Here is a 22641-nt window from a genome sequence, read left to right on the forward strand (position 1 = left end):
CGTCACTTCCACTGTGACAATTATTTGGAGCCAAGGTTTACACTGCCAGGTGGTTAGACCTGCCGTGGTAGTTTATCAGTACCACTCACACACACACACACACACACACACACACACACACACACACACACACACACATGCACCTACGGCCAATTTAGAGTGTCCAATCCACTGCATGTCTTTGGAATGTGAGAGAAAATTAGAGCACCCAGAGGAAACCCATGTGACTGCAGGGAGGACATGCAGACTCTGCACAGAAGGCACCCCAGCCAGGAATTGAAATGGAAAACCTCTTGCTGTGAGGTGACAATGCTGGGCTTGACCCACCCTAAAAAAAGCAAGTTTAAAGGGGAAGAGCAATGCTCAATATTCTCTCTCTTTTCCTGTATTTTCCTTCTTTTTTTCTGTGTTCTAGCATTTGGCATTGCAAATGATGAGATTTCAGTAGGAAGTTGTAAGAGATTACTACCTTAGCCTGAGATTTAGCAGCCTTTGGAATAAGTGAAGGTAACCATTTGAAAGGTCATTAATCATGATGCCGAGTCCCATAATGTGGAGACCGAATGCCAAAAATCCAAACTTGCATCTACCAAGTGAGAGACAGACATTTCTCGGAATATTCCCTTCCTCCAAAGTATGCTGGTTTTATCTATCTATCTATCTATCTATCTATCTATCTATCTATCTATCTATATATCTATCTATGTCCCCTTCAGAATGCCAAAATTCAAAACTTCGAAACCCATATGATTGCAGACCATATGTTCAAAGTTTTGAAATACCGACATTCTGAACGGGAAATCACATACAGTGCGGACAGGAAGATTTCCCTTGTTCTCGCTGTAATGCGATCTCGGAGTTGGTATATTTAAGTAAGGGGTGTGGGGGGTGCAGGGGAGCAAAGCCCCCCTGCTATACACAGTTTAATGTTTTTTTTTTTATTTTTATGGGTCTAGTTCACATTTTTGAACATTCAGATGTTCGATCATATGGTCTCGACCATATGAATTTCGAACATTTGAGCATTCGGTTATGTGAAGTAGACCTATATGTATATATATGTGTGTGTGTGTGTGTGTGTGTGTGTGTGTGTGTGTGTACACATTCAGGGGTGCATGTATGTGTTGCCTCCCCACAAAAAAATAGCAAGTTCCATATTCTCTCTTCTCCTGTATTTCTGGTCTTCTTTTTTCAGCATTACAGCATTGTGAGCGATAACATTTCAGTAGGAAGTTGTGAGATAATTACCCCTTACTTTGAGATTCAGCACCTCGGATTTACTAGTGCACCAGGCATCAAAGGCTTTTGACAATGTTACAGGACATGATTAATGTGCATTTCAAATAACTATGTGCTCCCACTACATTCCATCACTTTCTCTAGCAGGTGGTTCCAGGCCCACAGCCCCTCTGTAGAAAAAGCCTTTCCTTTTATTACACTTTAGACTTCTACATGTCCTCCTCCCTCATCAGTGTTCCTCCTTTTTGCATCCATCTCTCTTCTGATATCTGACTATATGGTGAATGCATATCTGTGCTTGTGTCTTTGTATAAAAAAAGCTCAGTGCCTTTAGCTTTTGTTTGTACATTTTACTGCAGTCCTTGAATGCACATGAGCAGTATCTTTAGCCTTTGTTTACATTCTACACTACACTCCTTGAATGCACATGAGCAGTATCTTTAGCCTTTGTTTCTATTCTACACTACACTCCTTGAATGCACATGAGCAGTATCTTTAGCCTTTGTTTATATTCTACTCTACACTCCTTGAATGCACATGAGCAGTATCTTTAGCCTTTGTTTATATTCTACACTACACTCCTTGAATGCACATGAGCAGTATCTTTAGCCTTTGTTTATATTCTACACTACACTCCTTGAATGCACATGAGCAGTATCTTTAGCCTTTGTTTATATTCTACTCTACACTCCTTGAATGCACATGAGCAGTATCTTTAGCCTTTGTTTATATTCTACACTACACTCCTTGAATGCACATGAGCAGTATCTTTAGCCTTTGTTTATATTCTACACTACACTCCTTGAATGCACATGAGCAGTATCTTTAGCCTTTGTTTATATTCTACTCTACACTCCTTGAATGCACATGAGCAGTATCTTTAGCCTTTGTTTATATTCTACTCTACACTCCTTGAATGCACATGAGCAGTATCTTTAGCCTTTGTTTATATTCTACTCTACACTCCTTGAATGCACATGAGCAGTATCTTTAGCCTTTGTTTATATTCTACTCTACACTCCTTGAATGCACATGAGCAGTATCTTTAGCCTTTGTTTATATTCTACACTACACTCCTTGAATGCACATGAGCAGTATCTTTAGCCTTTGTTTATATTCTACACTACACTCCTTGAATGCACATGAGCAGTATCTTTAGCCTTTGTTTATATTCTACACTACACTCCTTGAATGCACATGAGCAGTATCTTTAGCCTTTGTTTATATTCTGCTCTACACTCCTTGAATGCACATGAGCAGTATCTTTAGCCTTTGTTTATATTCTACACTACACTCCTTGAATGCACATGAGCAGTATCTTTAGCCTTTGTTTATATTCTACACTACACTCCTTGAATGCACATGAGCAGTATCTTTAGCCTTTGTTTATATTCTACACTGCACTCCTTGAATGCACATGAGCAGTATCTTTAGCCTTTGTTTATATTCTACACTACACTCCTTGAATGCACATGAGCAGTATCTTTAGCCTTTGTTTATATTCTACACTACAATCCTTGAATGCACATGAGCAGTATCTTTAGCCTTTGTTTATATTCTACTCTACACTCCTTGAATGCACATGAGCAGTATCTTTAGCCTTTGTTTATATTCTACACTACACTCCTTGAATGCACATGAACAGTATCTTTAGCCTTTGTTTATATTCTACACTACACTCCTTGAATGCACATGAGCAGTATCTTTAGCCTTTGTTTATATTCTACACTACACTCCTTGAATGCACATGAGCAGTATCTTTAGCCTTTGTTTATATTCTACAGTACACTCCTTGAATGCACATGAGCAGTATCTTTAGCCTTTGTTTATATTCTACACTACACTCCTTGAATGCACATGAGCAGTATCTTTAGCCTTTGTTTATATTCTACACTACACTCCTTGAATGCACATGAGCAGTATCTTTAGCCTTTGTTTATATTCTACACTACACTCCTTGAATGCACATGAGCAGTATCTTTAGCCTTTGTTTCTATTCTACACTACACTCCTTGAATGCACATGAGCAGTATCTTTAGCCTTTGTTTATATTCTACACTACACTCCTTGAATGCACATGAGCAGTATCTTTAGCCTTTGTTTATATTCTACACTACACTCCTTGAATGCACATGAGCAGTATCTTTAGCCTTTGTTTATATTCTACACTACACTCCTTGAATGCACATGAGCAGTATCTTTAGCCTTTGTTTATATTCTACACTACACTCCTTGAATGCACATGAGCAGTATCTTTAGCCTTTGTTTATATTCTACTCTACACTCCTTGAATGCACATGAACAGTATCTTTAGCCTTTGTTTATATTCTACACTACACTCCTTGAATGCACATGAACAGTATCTTTAGCCTTTGTTTATATTCTACACTACACTCCTTGAATGCACATGAGCAGTATCTTTAGCCTTTGTTTATATTCTACACTACACTCCTTGAATGCACACGAGCAGTATCTTTAGCCTTTGTTTATATTCTACACTACACTCCTTGAATGCACATGAGCAGTATCTTTAGCCTTTGTTTCTATTCTACACTACACTCCTTGAATGCACATGAGCAGTATCTTTAGCCTTTGTTTCTATTCTACTCTACACTCCTTGAATGCACATGAGCAGTATCTTTAGCCTTTGTTTATATTCTACTCTACACTCCTTGAATGCACATGAGCAGTATCTTTAGCCTTTGTTTATATTCTACTCTACACTCCTTGAATGCACATGAGCAGTATCTTTAGCCTTTGTTTATATTCTACACTACACTCCTTGAATGCACATGAGCAGTATCTTTGGCCTTTGTTTATATTCTACACTACACTCCTTGAATGCACATGAGCAGTATCTTTAGCCTTTGTTTATATTCTACTCTACACTCCTTGAATGCACATGAGCAGTATCTTTAGCCTTTGTTTATATTCTACACTACACTCCTTGAATGCACATGAGCAGTATCTTTAGCCTTTGTTTATATTCTACTCTACACTCCTTGAATGCACATGAGCAGTATCTTTAGCCTTTGTTTATATTCTACTCTACACTCCTTGAATGCACATGAGCAGTATCTTTAGCCTTTGTTTATATTCTACTCTACACTCCTTGAATGCACATGAGCAGTATCTTTGGCCTTTGTTTATATTCTACACTACACTCCTTGAATGCACATGAGCAGTATCTTTAGCCTTTGTTTATATTCTACTCTACACTCCTTGAATGCACATGAGCAGTATCTTTAGCCTTTGTTTATATTCTACTCTACACTCCTTGAATGCACATGAGCAGTATCTTTAGCCTTTGTTTCTATTCTACACTACACTCCTTGAATGCACATGAGCAGTATCTTTAGCCTTTGTTTATATTCTACACTACACTCCTTGAATGCACATGAGCAGTATCTTTAGCCTTTGTTTATATTCTACACTACACTCCTTGAATGCACATGAACAGTATCTTTAGCCTTTGTTTATATTCTGCTCTACACTCCTTGAATGCACATGAGCAGTATCTTTAGCCTTTGTTTATATTCTACTCTACACTCCTTGAATGCACATGAGCAGTATCTTTAGCCTTTGTTTATATTCTACTCTACACTCCTTGAATGCACATGAGCAGTATCTTTAGCCTTTGTTTATATTCTACTCTACACTCCTTGAATGCACATGAGCAGTATCTTTAGCCTTTGTTTATATTCTACTCTACACTCCTTGAATGCACATGAGCAGTATCTTTAGCCTTTGTTTATATTCTACACTACACTCCTTGAATGCACATGAGCAGTATCTTTAGCCTTTGTTTCTATTCTACACTACACTCCTTGAATGCACATGAGCAGTATCTTTAGCCTTTGTTTCTATTCTACACTACACTCCTTGAATGCACATGAGCAGTATCTTTAGCCTTTGTTTATATTCTACACTACACTCCTTGAATGCACATGAGCAGTATCTTTAGCCTTTGTTTATATTCTACACTACACTCCTTGAATGCACATGAGCAGTATCTTTAGCCTTTGTTTATATTCTATGCTACACTCCTTGAATGCACATGAGCAGTATCTTTAGCCTTTGTTTCTATTCTACGCTACACTCCTTGAATGCACATGAGCAGTATCTTTAGCCTTTGTTTATATTCTGCGCTACACTCCTTGAATGCACATGAGCAGTATCTTTAGCCTTTGTTTATATTCTACTCTACACTCCTTGAATGCACATGAGCAGTATCTTTAGCCTTTGTTTATATTCTACTCTACACTCCTTGAATGCACATGAGCAGTATCTTTAGCCTTTGTTTATATTCTACACTACACTCCTTGAATGCACATGAGCAGTATCTTTAGCCTTTGTTTATATTCTACTCTACACTCCTTGAATGCACATGAGCAGTATCTTTAGCCTTTGTTTATATTCTACACTACACTCCTTGAATGCACATGAGCAGTATCTTTAGCCTTTGTTTATATTCTACACTACACTCCTTGAATGCACATGAACAGTATCTTTAGCCTTTGTTTATATTCTACACTACACTCCTTGAATGCACATGAGCAGTATCTTTAGCCTTTGTTTATATTCTACTCTACACTCCTTGAATGCACATGAGCAGTATCTTTAGCCTTTGTTTATATTCTACTCTACACTCCTTGAATGCACATGAGCAGTATCTTTAGCCTTTGTTTATATTCTACACTACACTCCTTGAATGCACATGAGCAGTATCTTTAGCCTTTGTTTATATTCTACACTACACTCCTTGAATGCACATGAGCAGTATCTTTAGCCTTTGTTTATATTCTACACTACACTCCTTGAATGCACATGAGCAGTATCTTTAGCCTTTGTTTATATTCTACACTACACTCCTTGAATGCACATGAGCAGTATCTTTAGCCTTTGTTTATATTCTACACTACACTCCTTGAATGCACATGAGCAGTATCTTTAGCCTTTGTTTATATTCTACTCTACACTCCTTGAATGCACATGAGCAGTATCTTTAGCCTTTGTTTATATTCTACTCTACACTCCTTGAATGCACATGAACAGTATCTTTAGCCTTTGTTTATATTCTACACTACACTCCTTGAATGCACATGAGCAGTATCTTTAGCCTTTGTTTATATTCTACACTACACTCCTTGAATGCACATGAGCAGTATCTTTAGCCTTTGTTTATATTCTACTCTACACTCCTTGAATGCACATGAGCAGTATCTTTAGCCTTTGTTTATATTCTACACTACACTCCTTGAATGCACATGAGCAGTATCTTTAGCCTTTGTTTATATTCTACTCTACACTCCTTGAATGCACATGAGCAGTATCTTTAGCCTTTGTTTATATTCTACTCTACACTCCTTGAATGCACATGAGCAGTATCTTTAGCCTTTGTTTATATTCTACACTACACTCCTTGAATGCACATGAGCAGTATCTTTAGCCTTTGTTTATATTCTACACTACACTCCTTGAATGCACACGAGCAGTATCTTTAGCCTTTGTTTATATTCTACTCTACACTCCTTGAATGCACACGAGCAGTATCTTTAGCCTTTGTTTATATTCTACACTACACTCCTTGAATGCACATGAGCAGTATCTTTAGCCTTTGTTTATATTCTACACTACACTCCTTGAATGCACATGAGCAGTATCTTTAGCCTTTGTTTATATTCTACTCTACACTCCTTGAATGCACATGAGCAGTATCTTTAGCCTTTGTTTATATTCTACTCTACACTCCTTGAATGCACATGAGCAGTATCTTTAGCCTTTGTTTATATTCTACACTACACTCCTTGAATGCAAATGAGCAGTATCTTTAGCCTTTGTTTATATTCTACACTACACTCCTTGAATGCACATGAGCAGTATCTTTAGCCTTTGTTTATATTCTACACTACACTCCTTGAATGCACATGAGCAGTATCTTTAGCCTTTGTTTATATTCTACAGTACACTCCTTGAATGCACATGAGCAGTATCTTTAGCCTTTGTTTATATTCTACACTACACTCCTTGAATGCACATGAGCAGTATCTTTAGCCTTTGTTTATATTCTACACTACACTCCTTGAATGCACATGAGCAGTATCTTTAGCCTTTGTTTATATTCTACTCTACACTCCTTGAATGCACATGAGCAGTATCTTTAGCCTTTGTTTCTATTCTACACTACACTCCTTGAATGCACATGAGCAGTATCTTTAGCCTTTGTTTCTATTCTACACTACACTCCTTGAATGCACATGAGCAGTATCTTTAGCCTTTGTTTATATTCTACACTACACTCCTTGAATGCACATGAGCAGTATCTTTAGCCTTTGTTTATATTCTACACTACACTCCTTGAATGCACATGAGCAGTATCTTTAGCCTTTGTTTATATTCTGCTCTACACTCCTTGAATGCACATGAGCAGTATCTTTAGCCTTTGTTTATATTGTACTCTACACTCCTTGAATGCACATGAGCAGTATCTTTAGCCTTTGTTTATATTCTGCTCTACACTCCTTGAATGCACATGAGCAGTATATTTAGCCTTTGTTTATATTCTGCTCTACACTCCTTGAATGCACGTGGCCAATAGCTTTAGTCTTTGTTTGTTTTCCATGTTGCACTCCTTTGTCACATGACCAGTTAGATTGGGCAAAACCCCTGCCAGCATTTTATATTTTTGATGGACAACAGCTAAAAGTTGACAATATAGAAAAAGACCTTGTGCCACCCCCAAGGTATCCCCCTCTTTGGTCAAGTGAGACAACAAATTAGTAACCTCTTCTGTGAAAACCTCCAAACTATTGCAAACAAATAGCACAGAATTCAAGAACTTCAAAAATACAGACCTCCTAAAATTCTGTGATGAGGTATTACCCACAGTATTATTAATGCTAAGAGTTATGCAGAAAAGTTCTACTCACACATGGACAAATGTATCATGTTGACAGTTTCCACCAAATCCAAACCAATGGGGAGGTTTAAAAGCAAGCCTGCATGATGGTCCTTTCACATTAATAAACAACACAATAAAAGCAAGAAACTCCTAAAACCATATAGCAGAAAAATGATCCTCAAACTAAGGAGAATATAAAACAGACAAATTAAGAAGCTAAAAGTGGGCAAAAGAGAAACAAAACATCCCAGAAACTCAGTCTCACCACAAAAGCCAGAAACGACCACAAATCCGTCTTTAGTTGTGTCAGAAAAATATTGATTGGAGTTTATTCACAATGGTACCAAGTATTCAGATACAGTGGATATTGTTAACATACTGACTAATAAATTGAGTGCAAACTTCAACACCAAGGCATCATTTCCAAATCTACCTTCCCTAAGAGAATCACATTATCGATGTACTGAAGATACTCTCCAAAACAAAGAATAACTTGCTCAGGGGGCCTGACAATGTACCATATTGCCTAATTAACATCACCAAGCAAGCATTAGCAGACTCAGTCTTCAAAATCTTCAACCTGAGCCTATCAACTGGCTTTGTACCACTGGAGTGGTGCATGGTTGTTGTAATACCACTCAGCAAAGGTGCCCCCCCACAACTGTTGTAATACCATTACACAAGGGTGGCCTCCCACAGCTGTTGTGATACCACTCCATAAGGGTGGTCCCCCACAGTTGTAATACTACTCCACAAGGGTGGTCCCCAACAGTTGTTGTAATACCACTCCACAAGGGTGACCCCCCACAGCTGTTGTGATACCACTCCATAAGGGTGCCCCCCCCCACAGCTGTTGTGATACCACTCCATAAGGGTGGTCCCCCATGGCTGTAATACCAATCCACAAGGGTAGTCCCCACAGTTGTAATACCACTCCACAAGGGTGACCCCCCACAGCTGTTGTTAGACCACTCCACAAGGTTGGCCCCCCTCCTCAGACCCTGGGAATTATAGAACCATCAGTTTAAGAAGTCTAGTGTGAAAAGCCATGGAACATATCATTACAGACCTATGATATCAAAACTCATATCAGACTCGACCCCCTTCCACCAGGAGTTTGGCTTTGTCAGGGGTAGAACTTGTCTAATGAATCTTGGAAACTTCTTTAAGAGTGTTACTCAGACCTGAAAATGGATAAGTTGTTCACACAACATACCTTGGCCTCACCAAGGCATTCAATGTCATACCACATGCAAGTATAATAAGCCAACTGAATAATCCCAAAATTGACTCGTATGTGGTTAGGTGGACAGCCAATTGACTTAGAAATAGGACTCACAATGTGAGGGATGGGGGAGGCATCCTCTGAGAACATGAAGATAACCAGTGGAGTCCCAAAGAGATCAGTTCTAGCTCCTTTGCTGTTTACCTTCTACTTAATATATGTCCAGTTATCCAGTGAGGGCTTCTGGTTAACAAAGTTTGTGGGTGATGGTAAGCGAGGTGTTGTCATCAAGTCCTCCCTTCGATATACATGCACTCCAACAGCATATTGTACTTATCAGTAGCTGGATTACTAAAAATGGGCTCAAGTTCAATGCCAAAAACTGCAACATTGTAGCATTTGTTAAGCACCTCTTAGCTCCTACTTACAGCACATATACACACCACTTAAAAAAAAAATGTTGTGACAGACATGGATGGACATCTCTCTTAAGGTGCACCAGTGGTTAGGAAATCCTTTTACCTTGCACAACTCATATCTAAAGGTACATCTTCCAGATGTAAAGAAGTCCTCACCTCCTTGTACTCTGCACTGATTAGACCTATCACTGAGTGCAATGACCCCATTTGGGATGTACCTTACTAACCATATCAAGCAATTGGATAATCTCCCGAGTTTCATAACTAAAATTATTAGGGGGTTAAAGGGTTAAAAAACTTTAACAACCAGGAATGACTGAAGGCTTTGGTCCTATTCTCAGTTTCATATAGACTCCTTAGGGGTAATATGTGTCTTGCATATAGGGCTACAGGGGATACACTAGTCCAATAACTCTTGCACCTCAATAAATCAAACAGTCCAACTAATACTAGGGCTAGAGTTCTAACTCCTCTTCTCTGTAATAAACTCCCTCTCTGAGTTAAACAGTGTGAGACACTGTCTGCCTTTAAAAAACAGTTGGAAAACTGGATGAGTGTTCATAAATTTACACCTGGTATGTCTGGCCTGGCCTTCTTGAAAAGCAGGCAAAGCCTAAGAGTGGGTATTGGCAAGGCAGAAATGGCCTTGTGGCTTGGTTGCCCTGTAATGACTGTGATCAGTAAGAATCATTAATATCCCATAATATGAAACAAAGCAACTTCATATCTCAAAGACACCTGCACCTACAGAATAAACTTCCTCTCTCAAATAACTACACCTTCAAGAAGGGAGTGAATTAGTAGATGGGGACATGTGCCAAAAATGTGTCCTGGGCTATTCCGATCCCCACTACAGAGTAGGCCTTGAATTTGTTCATCAAAGGTATGAACATATGAACCAGTGAACATTGGACTGTATGATTACATTTTTAGTGATGGTTGCTCCCTGGTCTTTGCCTTCTGAATCATCTCTACATTTTTTCACATTGCCTGTGTCTTACCTCTATCCAATGTACAACATGCCTGTCATTTCACACTTAAGCCACAGGGACTGGTACACTTATATACTGAAAACTGATAATATAGCAATAACCCATGCCTGGGTGTGGGTAATGCTAAATTTACCCACGGTTGGCGTGGTTTGGTCCCAAGGGCGGCCGAGGACCAAACAAAGCCAACCGTGGGTAAATTTAGCATTACCCACACCCAGAAGTGGGTTATTGCTATTATACCATGACATTATTTAAGAAAAGAAACTGTTACTTTTCTTAAATAATGGCATAGTATAATGCCTGTTTACTGCCCTTCCGCAGATGTCTTGGCATCCACGGTAGTTCTGATGTACTGCGCGCTGCGCAGTACATCAGAGTTGAGCAAAAACGGAGAAAGCAAGATCTCCGTTGCTTTTTATGTCTCGCTATGTTAAATGAGTTTAACATAGCGAGACAGTTTAAAATAAGCAACGGACATCTCCGTTGCTTATTTTAAAACTGTCTCGCTATGTTAAACTCATTTAACATAGCGAGACAAAGCAACGGAGATCTTGCTTTCTCCGTTTTTAACATTGCCGCTATGTTAAATGGGTTTAACATAGCGAGACAGTTTAAAATAAGCAACGGAGATCTCCGTTGCTTATTTTAAAGCTGTCTCGCTATGTTAAACCCATTTAACATAGCGAGACAGTGTTTAAAAAAAACGAGTTATACTAATGGAAAAAAGTCCGGGCGACCGGACCTTTTTCCATTAGTATAACTCGATTTACAACGGGCACGCTGGCCAATCAGCGTGCACGTTTTGGGGGGATCATGGTATAATAGCCATGTTACCAGGGGTCAGTAGGAAACTCACTGCACCAGTTTTTGGGCTCATTAGCTGAGGGGACTATTCCTGTCTCAGCTTCCCTAATTATATGGCCACATCAGTGCTATGCAGGACTGGAAACAGTACCAGTCCTAACAGCCTTCCAGTATGTTTACTGGCTCTTTAAATACCCCACTTCAAATCAATACTTTCTGTTTCCTGGCAAGGACTGCACTCTCCAAGTTTCCATTTTGGGTTACATTCCATACCACCCTGCCACAAACACACAATTTGGCATGAAGAAAAAAGCATGAACATTTCCACAAAGAAGGCTTCCTCAGTTCTGAACGTCACTACAGCTGCCAACAGCAACTTGAAAAATACTGTCATTAACATTTCCATAAAGAAGGCTTCTTCAATTCTGAATGTCACTACATCTGCCAACACCAACTTTAAAAATACTGTCATTAACATTTCCACAAAGAAGGATTTCTCAGTTCTGAACATCACTACTCCAACAGCAACTTGAAAAATACTGTCACTAACATTTCCACAAAGAAGGCTTCCTCAGTTCTGAACGTCACTACATCTGCCAACAGCAACTTGAAAAATACTGTCATTAACATTTCCATAAAGAAGGCTTCCTCAGTTCTGAATGTCACTACATCTGCCAACACCAACTTAAAAAATACTGTCATTAACATTTCCACAAAGAAGGATTTCTCAGTTCTGAACGTCACTACGCCAACAGCAACTTGAAAAATACTGTCATTAACATTTCCACAAAGAAGGATTCCTCAGTTCTGAACTTCACTAGATCTGCCAACAGCAACTTGAAAAATAGTATTGTGAGATAATTTCAAAGAAAAGGAAGGAATTCTAGAAACATACATTCATGACTCTTAATGCCACAATTTACAAACCATGCTGACACCCCACTGATGAAGAGCCAAAGTTTCTGACTACACCACTGCAGACCCAGGTTTGGTAATAAGCACAGGAGACTGGGAGGCTGAACTGAATCACTGTGATGTGAAGGGTGGGTGCAGCCTTTACTGAATGGAGGCCCGTAGTATTACAAAAGGATCAACATGCCAGATAACAGCAGGGTACTAATGACAAAAGGCATTCAAGAGGGAGGGGCATGGGAACAGCTCTGTGATGTCATTAAAACCAGTAACAGCAGGACACTAATGATGAACGGTGTTCAAAGGAGAGGAGCATGGCAACAGTTCTGTGATGTCATTAACGCCAGATAACAGCGGGATACTCATGACAAAAGGCATTCAAGGGAGAAGAGCATGGCAACAGTTCTGTGATGTCATTAACGCCAGATAACAGCAGGATACTCATGACAAAAGGCATTCAAGGGAGAAGAGCATGGCAACAGTTCTGTGATGTCATTAACACCAGATAACAGCAGGATACTCATGACAAAAGGCATTCAAGGGAGAAGAGCATGGCAACAGTTCTGTGATGTCATTAACGCCAGATAACAGCAGGATACTCATGACAAAAGGCATTCAAAGGAGAGGAGCATGGCAACAGTTCTGTGATGTCATTAACACCAGATAACAGCAGGATACTCATGACAAAAGGCATTCAAGGGAGAAGAGCATGGCAACAGTTCTGTGATGTCATTAATGCCAGATAACAGCAGGATACTCATGACAAAAGGCATTCAATGGAGAAGAGCATGGCAACAGTTCTGTGATGTCATTAACGACAGATAACAGCAGGATACTCATGACATAAGGCATTCAAGGGAGAAGAGCATGGCAACAGTTCTGTGATGTCATTAGACTGAATTTTCTGCAAAGAGGCAGAGCCTATGGGACACAAATATTATTTCTCTGGAACATTCTTCTGTTCTAGTTGAAGTAGAGTTCTTCTTTAACCAAGTAAGGCATAATTTGAACAAGTGGATGGGGAATTTGAAATTCATTCATGGTCTGGCACCTATGTCCTTAATAGACAAGAGTCAAACTGTAAATGCTTGACCAAATAAGCCCCAGCACACATATACCCCTTAGAATAATCATAAGGTCCATACACGTCAGATACATTTGGGATGCATGTATAGGCTTAACAAGGTCCTTGTGGTCATTAGCCTAGTAAACACCTATGACCCTGTAAAATGGGACTGAGCACTCAACTAAGACAAGATAAAGAGTGTTTGAACATCAGAGGAGTATCTAATGCACCCAGAAAACCAACATAAGTAAAAGAAATGTCTTATAATGCAAGCATCTGATTTGTTTGATGATTTTGTTTATATTTTATCTTACTCACAGATTTGTTTTTCACTTGTACTCTAAAAATATTTTTATTTACTTAATTATTACTTTTTTTTTTCCAGATTATAGCACTGACCTATTCGCAGTGGCTGTGCATGAATTTGGTCATTCTCTGGGACTGGCACACTCATCTGCTGAAAATTCCATAATGAAGCCGTACTACCAAGGGTCAGTTGGAAACCCACTGGACTATCATCTCCCCCTGGATGATGTCTATGGAATTGAACAACTGTATGGTATGTATTCCCCAATGTCAGGGAGTTTTAGGGCATATCCAGATAGTTTGTGTCTAATAAACTGTGTTGTTCTCTAAGTACAGACTCAGCCACCAGAAACATGTTCTTTTCTTCCTGATTCATCCACCATGGCCAGTAATTTCCCAGCACTCCCTTGTCCTACATTCAGCCGAACTGTAACTGTCCTTAACAGCTGTTTTGTTATATGCCTCTTGTAGCCATTAGCTGTCTCAAGCACTGTCTCCAGTCCTGTATAATGATTAACTATTGCGAACAGTCTTCCTCTTCACTTATCAACTGTGGCATGTTTGTTTTAACCACCGTCATCCTCAACCAACTACCTCAATGAGAAACTGTTCTAGGCCAGCACCTTCCTCCTCACTCATCCAATGCAGCTTTTCCCACTATCTTCTTCATCCATGCACTGGAACCAATAACAATTTGGATCACCTTTCTACTTATTCATTGCAACAGTAAGTGTTTCCAGTGTCTTGCAACAGTAAGTGTCTCCTTACTGATCAGCAACAACCAGAACTGTTATAGGTATCTTGGTCTCACCCACCCATCCACTGTGAAACCAGTAACTGTTGGCATCTTCTAATCTCCCATCCATTGTAACCAAAACTGCTATGGGCATCTACTTCATCACCTATCAGCTGTAGTCATTAACCAGTCCCAGTATGTTTTCTTCTACATTCAGCTAGTAGGATTAGTAACTGTTCCCACTATCTTTATCTCCAGTGATCAACTATAACCAGTAAGTATTCCCAGCATCCTCTTCTTTTGCTCATTGCTGCTAATGGCTGCTCCAGTTACACTCTACTTCAGTAATATTTTGGCAACTAGCTGTTTGTAGCACTGCCTTCCTCAGCCTCTCTGTACAACCAGCATGTTCCTTATTCTCCCTGTGCAACCGGTAACTATCCACTGCAGGACAGCTTCTCAGTCTGGCCACCATAAAACTGACTTCATGTACCTGTTAGTGAGAGTCAGTGAGAGAGAAGTGCTATCCTCAGAAGTAGATGCAAGTGTCCCAGAAATGGACAGAAAGAGAAAGGGGTGATGCAGATGGCCCAGAAATGGACAGAGAGAGAGAAAGGGTGATGCAGATGTCCCAGAAATGGACAGTGAGAGAAGGAGCTATGCAGATGTCCCAGAAATGGACAGAGAGAGAGAGAGCAGGGGTGATGCACGTATCCCAGAAATGGACAGAGAGAGAAGTAGTGAGGCAAATAACCCAGAAATGAGCAGAGAGAGAAGGGGCGATGCAGATAATTCAGAGATGGGCAGAGAGAGAGGGGGGTGATGCAGATGTTTCAGAAATGGGCAGAGAGAGAAGGGGTGATGCAAATGTCCCAGAAATGGGCAGAGAGAGAGAATGGGGCGATGCAGATGTTTCAGAAATGGGCAGAGAGAAAGAAGGGGCAGCTCAATGGTGGACAGAAATGTTCCAGAATTTAAAGGTGCTAGATCTTCTTATTAACTCAGCCCTCTTCTGAATCAGTGTCTTTACTTCCTCAAATTTTGCTGGCTCAACCAAGTATTTTTCTTCAGTTTTTATTTCCATAAACTTTAGACATTTTCTCTGTTAAGAATGAAGCTAACATAGTCCATCTGCTTAGTTTTGTGGCTTAAATCCACCACAAATGGGTTGTGCTTTGTTTACAGTTACTAAGATATAATCGGCTTGTCTATAAATGCTGAGCTCAAGCTCCTCTTTGCCTGTCAGTCCACAATCAGGTTCCATATACAGGAGGCCTCAGTTTTACTGCTGTTGTATATAGTTCTCTGTACAGAAATAGAAAAGAACTTTGAACCAACCATCTCCTTAGTACCCAGTCAGTGCTCAGTAATGCATGGTGAAGGCTTCTGATTGGGAGGGGGCATGCTCTTTATTATATAATGGTCTGTGAGGTGGGCAGGCTGACGTGTCGGTTATTCAGTGTCTGATACTAAGCCTGGGCTTAAGGGGCCCTCTTCATTGCACTGCGGTGATGAATAAGTAGCATTATTATTATTATTATTATTATTATTATTATTAGAGAAGAGTTGTGGTATTGTATGAGGAAGTCGGGAGTGGCAGAGAAGTACGTAAGAGTGGTACAGGATATGTACGAGGGTAGTGTGACAGTGGTGAGGACTGCAGTAGGAGTGACAGATCCGTTTAAGGTGGAAGTGGGATTACATCAAGGATCAGCTCTGAGTCCTTTCTTATTTGCAGTGGTGATGGACAGGTTGACAGATGAGATCAGACAGGAGGCCCCGTGGACTATGATGTTTGCAGATGACATTGTGATCTGTAGTGAGAGTAGGAATCAGGTTGAGGAGACTCTGGAGAGGTGGAGATATGCTCTAGAGAGCAGAGGAATGAGGGTCAGCAGGGCTAAGACAGAATATATGTGTGTAAATGAGAGGGAGGGTAGAGGAATGGTGAGGATGCAGGGAGTAGAGTTGGTAAAGGTGGACGAGTTTAAGTACTTGGGATCAACAGTTCAGAGTAATGGTGAATGTTGAAGAGAGGTGAAGAAGAGAGTACAGGCAGGGTGGAATGGGTGGAGAAGAGTGTCAGGAGTGATTTGTGACAGACTGGTATCAGTAAGAGTGAAAGGGAAGGTCTACAAGAGTGTAGTGAGACCAGCTATGTTATATGGGTTGGAGACAGTGGCATTGACAAAAAGGCAGGAGTCAGAGCTGGATGTGGCAGAGTTAAAGATGTTAAGATTTGCAATCTGTGTGACTAGGATGGATAGGATTAGGAATCAGTATATTAGAGGGTCAGCTCAGGTTGGACAGTTTGGAGACAAAGCAAGAGGGACGAGATTGCGTTGGTTTGGACATGTGCTGAGGAGGGATGATGGGTATATTGGGAAAAAGATGCTAAGGATGGAGCTGCCAGGTAAGAGGAATAGAGGAAGGCCTAAGATAAGGTTTATGGACGTGGTGAGAGAGGACATGCAGGCGGTTGGTGTGACAGAGCAAGATGCAGAGGATAGGAAGAAATGGAAAGAGATGATCCACTGTGGCGACCCCTAATGGGAAAAGCCGAAAGAGAATGATGATTATTATTATTATTATTGTTGTTATTATTATTGTTGTTATTATTATTGTTATTATTATTATTGTTATTATTATTATTATTGTTATTATTATTGTTATTATTATTATTATTATTATTATTGTTATTATTATTATTATTATTATTATTATTATTATTATTATTATTATTATTATTATTATTATTAGATATTCATGTTGCCATCCAGTGCCATTTTTATACTATACAGTGATGATATCCAGTGCTGCTACAACTGCAAACAACAACTGACCAAGACAACCCCACAAACAACATCAGTTGCTAGCTCTGGAGGGAAATAAATAAATAAGTAAAAAGTGGGTTTCTTGATATGAGGCATATAATAATAATAAGCAGGTTTCTGGATATGGGGCACATAAAACTGGGGTAATTACAGTTTATTAAATGAGTCATAAGTGCCCCTTTTAGGGGCAGCACAAGACATTTATGTAATGATGTTGACATATCATTGTAACAACCAGCATGCCATTCAATCAGGCAACAGGTAGACTGCTACAAAGCTAACATAAAGGCATATGAACAAACATCAGAAGACAATGGTATAGATGAGGAGATGGGAAACCTGTGACTGGACTATTCTAGCATTTCTCTAACATTCTTCTCTCTTTTTTGTTTACAGGTAAAAAATTACAATCCCCAGGTGACACTCCAACAGCAAAAACAACAGTCCAGCCACGGATCCCCTTCAGCCCACCACAAAGAACACCTCAACAGTATGTTTTAACGTGTACATATACTGAAATCAGTTTCTTAAATAATTTGCTTCATAGTTCTCAAAGTGGCTATTATGTTTATTTATTTTTTTTTTAACGCAGACCTTCACCAAACCTGCCTGACAGATGTAAGGCAAACTTCGATGCTGTTGCTAATATTCGTGGTGAGGTGTTCTTCTTCAAAGGTGAGCAGGGTATACTTTGAGAATATTGTAGCATTTAAACAGCAGTAAGGACTAGCCTTTACACACATGTGAAATACTAGCTTGATATATTTAGTACTGGTGAAGGGTGAGGGGCTGATAGTACTGGGAACTGATGCCCCCTGATTATACACACTTACAGTGTGGAGCAGGGACAGAACGAGGTTCTCTACACTGCAAAGTATTTTGTGCTGGTGAAAGGTGAGAGACTGACAGCATTTGGGGACTGAAGTGTACTGTTTACTTAGAGGGACAGGAAGATTCTGGAACAAGGATAGAGCAGGGTTTTCCTCATTGTGATGTATTTAGTGCTGGTAAAAGGTGAGGGTCTGAGAACACTGGGACTGAATCCCTTTATTTATATACAGGGATAGGTACAGTGTGGAACAGGAACAGTGCTTGCTCTCTTCTCATCCTGCTGTTGTTCTGGAAGAAAGACAAGAATGATTCAGTTATAAGTGCTAGATCTGTCATGGAGGCTTTGACAGTGCTGACAAAATACAACGCATTAACAGTAGAATATCACTATTTTCACATTTCTGGCATATATATCCATTAATCTAAGGATGCCACATTTTTTAAGCTTATTTTAACCAATGTTCAGTAGTCCAGTACTGTACCCTATGTTAGTCCAATACCACTGTACTGTTAGTGTTTCCTATAATGAAATAGTACCACTGTATTAATGAACGTATCAGTAAAGGTCTCACCTCCATTAGAATAGTATCACTATATTATTAATGTTTTCGCTGAATACTTTTCATTTCTTGCCAATCTGCCAAGCTTTAATGAAATTAAATATTGTACAATACATTAGAATAAATGTCTCTCTATTCTTACTACCGTCAGTGTAATTCAGTAATGTGCACTGAATTATAATGCTACAATTTTTATGCAATAGTTTTAAGGTATTTTGCCAATGTACCATATTTAAATGTAAATGAAAGTTATTTATTTATCATAACAGTAAAACTGAATGAGCAGGTTCATCCCGATTAATTACAAGAGAAATGCTATTTAAGGAAATAAAAGTAGAGAGAGAATCTGTAAACAGTTGAAACAAAACAATACCACAACCCTAGACGAACAATATAAGTACCTCAGGAATACTACATAAAAAAAAAATCAAGGAAGACAAAACATACTGTACTGGTGAACTTCAATTAAAAAAGAGTATTCTGGTCCTCCTTTACCCACCTACTAAACCTAGGAACCAAAGCACAACCTATCCCCACTACTCCAAACCTGACAGCCTCCATAGCTAACCAGTCCAACTCACACATCTTTCAAACTGTGGCGTCACTCATTAGCTCCACAAGCTGTGCAAGTAACTCACAAACTCCCACACCTAAGTCTCACTTCAACACTCTACGAATCCACCTAATCCCAACATCTTAAAAATACTACTAACTCTTAAACTGACTTCTCTAATCCCAGACAGCCTATCTAGTTAATATATCAAAAATAGCAACTGATTCCCTAACTTGCCCAGTAACAATTCTTATAAATCATTCCATTATAGAAAATGATGTCCCTACCCTCTGAAAGAAATCCCTCTCTACAAAAACGTTTTCAGATGCCATTACTTACTTGTATTACCACTGCTCAACATGGTTTTCAACCTCACCATAGTAGCTAACCTGGCCTGATAAAAGCACCTTTGTTTTAGCATTATTTCTTGATCTATCAAAAGCATTTGACTCAGTCTGACACTGTAAACTCCTACTCACGCTATCCTGCCTTGGTACATGATTCATCTATATCCTGGTTTAATAACTACCTGTCCAGTACATGACAAGCAGTGAAATGGTCAGGTAATATCTCTTCTATCCCCAAGACCATGAGGTTCTATTCTAAATCTCATATTATTTAATATCTTTATAAATGCATCCAGAAACGCTTTAAACATATGCTGTAGGTGCACTCATCAAACAAAAGAACTAAAAACAAACATCGTCCTTACTCATACTGCAAAAAAATAATAATTTAATAATCTGAGCACTTTCATTGCACTTTTTATAAGAACTTCATCAGAAAATGGAGACGACGTGTAACACGGTTTAAATACCATTAATACAACAATCATGTGTTCACCATATTACTCACAACTATTAGTACAACAATCATGTGTTCACCATATTACTCACAACTGTTAGTACAACAATCGTGTTCACCATATTACTCACAACTGTTAGTACAACAATCATGTGTTCACCATATTACTCACAACTGTTAGTACAACAATCATGTGTTCACCATATTACTCACAACTGTTAGTACAACAATCATGTGTTCACCATATTACTCACAACTGTTAGTACAACAATCATGTGTTCACCATATTACTCACAACTGTTAGTACAACAATCGTGTTCACCATATTACTCAACTGTTACTACAACAATCATGTGTTCACCATATTACTCACAACTGTTACTACAACAATCATGTGTTCACCATATTACTCACAGCTGTTACTACAACAATCATGTGTTCACCATATTACTCACAGCTGTTAGTACAACAATCATGTGTTCACCATATTACTCACAACTGTTAGTACAACAATCGTGTTCACCATATTACTCACAACTGTTACTACAACAATCATGTGCTCATCGTGTTACTCACAACTGTTAGTACAACAATCATGTGTTCATCGTGTTACTCACAACTGTTAGTACAACAATCATGTGTTCGTGTTACTCACAACTGTTAGTACAACAATCATGTGTTCACCATATTACTCACAACTGTTACTACAACAATCATGTGTTCATCGTGTTACTCACAACTGTTAGTACAACAATCATGTGTTCGCCATATTACTCACAACTGTTAGTACAACAATCATGTGTTCACCATATTACTCACAACTGTTAGTACAACAATCATGTGTTCATCATATTACTCACAACTGTTAGTACAACAATCATGTGTTCACCATATTACTCACAACTGTTAGTACAACAATCATGTGTTCACCATATTACTCACAACTGTTAGTACAATCGTGTTCACCATATTACTCACAGCTGTTACTGCAACAATCATGTGTTCACCATATTACTCACAACTGTTACTACAACAATCATGTGTTCACCATATTACTCACAACTATTACTACAACAATCATGTGTTCACCATATTACTCACAACTGTTAGTACAACAATCGTGTGCTCATCGTGTTACTCACAACTGTTAGTACAACAATCGTGTGTTCATCGTGTTACTCACAACTGTTAGTACAACAATCATGTGTTCACCATATTACTCACAACTGTTAGTACAACAATCATGTGCTCATCGTGTTACTCACAACTGTTAGTACAACAATCGTGTGTTCATCGTGTTACTCACAACTGTTAGTACAACAATCATGTGTTCATCGTGTTACTCACAACTGTTAGTACAACAATCATGTGTTCACCATATTACTCACAACTGTTAGTACAACAATCATGTGTTCACCATATTACTCACAACTGTTAGTACAACAATCATGTGTTCACCATATTACAACTGTTAGTGCAACAATCGTGTTCACCATATTACTCACAACTGTTACTACAACAATCATGTGTTCACCATATTACTCACAACTGTTACTACAACAATCATGTGTTCACCATATTACTCACAACTGTTACTACAACAATCATGTGTTCACCATATTACTCACAACTGTTAGTACAACAATCATGTGTTCACCATATTACTCACAACTGTTAGCACAACAATCATGTGTTCATCGTGTTACTCACAACTGTTAGTACAACAATCATGTGTTCATAGTGTTACTCACAACTGTTAGTACAACAATCATGTGTTCATCGTGTTACTCACAACTGTTAGTACAACAATCATGTGTTCATCGTGTTACTCATAACTGTTAGTACAACAATCATGTGTTCATCGTATTACTCACAACTGTTAGTACAACAATCATGTGTTCACCATATTACTCACAACTGTTAGCACAACAATCATGTGTTCATCATGTTACTCACAACTGTTAGTACAACAATCATGTATTCACCATATTACTCACAACTGTTAGTACAGCAATCATGTATTCACCATATTACTCACAACTGTTAGTACAACAATTATGTGTTCACCATATTACTCACAACTGTTAGTACAACAATCATGTGTTCATCGTGTTACTCACAACTGTTAGTACAACAATCATGTGTTCATCGTGTTACGCACAACTGTTAGTACAACAATCATGTGTTCATCATGTTACGCACAACTGTTAGTACAACAATCATGTGTTCATAGTGTTACTCACAACTGTTAGTACAACAATCATGTGTTCATCGTGTTACTCACAACTGTTAGTACAACAATCATGTGTTCACCATATTACTCACAACTGTTAGTACAACAATCATGTGTTCACCATATTACTCACAACTGTTAGTACAACAATCATGTGTTCACCATATTACTCACAACTGTTAGTACAACAATCATGCGTTCACATTACTCACAACTGTTAGTACAA

The 22641-nt window shown here is 38.9% G+C and overlaps 1 protein-coding gene across 1 annotated transcript in view; it reads left to right on the forward strand.

Annotated features, from left to right (window-relative positions):
- The window catches only part of LOC122814067 (matrix metalloproteinase-17-like), a 180938-nt gene that overhangs the window by 134634 nt on the left and 23663 nt on the right, over positions 1-22641 (forward strand). The window contains exons 5-7 of the mRNA XM_044086676.1: positions 13944-14117; positions 17831-17924; positions 18027-18109. Of these exons, the coding sequence (XP_043942611.1) occupies positions 13944-14117; positions 17831-17924; positions 18027-18109 (351 nt within the window). The remainder of the gene's footprint in view (positions 1-13943; positions 14118-17830; positions 17925-18026; positions 18110-22641) is intronic.

This window comes from Protopterus annectens, chromosome 10.part0 (assembly GCF_019279795.1).
Source record: "Protopterus annectens isolate FY-2018-M chromosome 10.part0, PAN1.0, whole genome shotgun sequence".
Classification (NCBI taxonomy): domain Eukaryota; kingdom Metazoa; phylum Chordata; order Ceratodontiformes; family Protopteridae; genus Protopterus; species Protopterus annectens.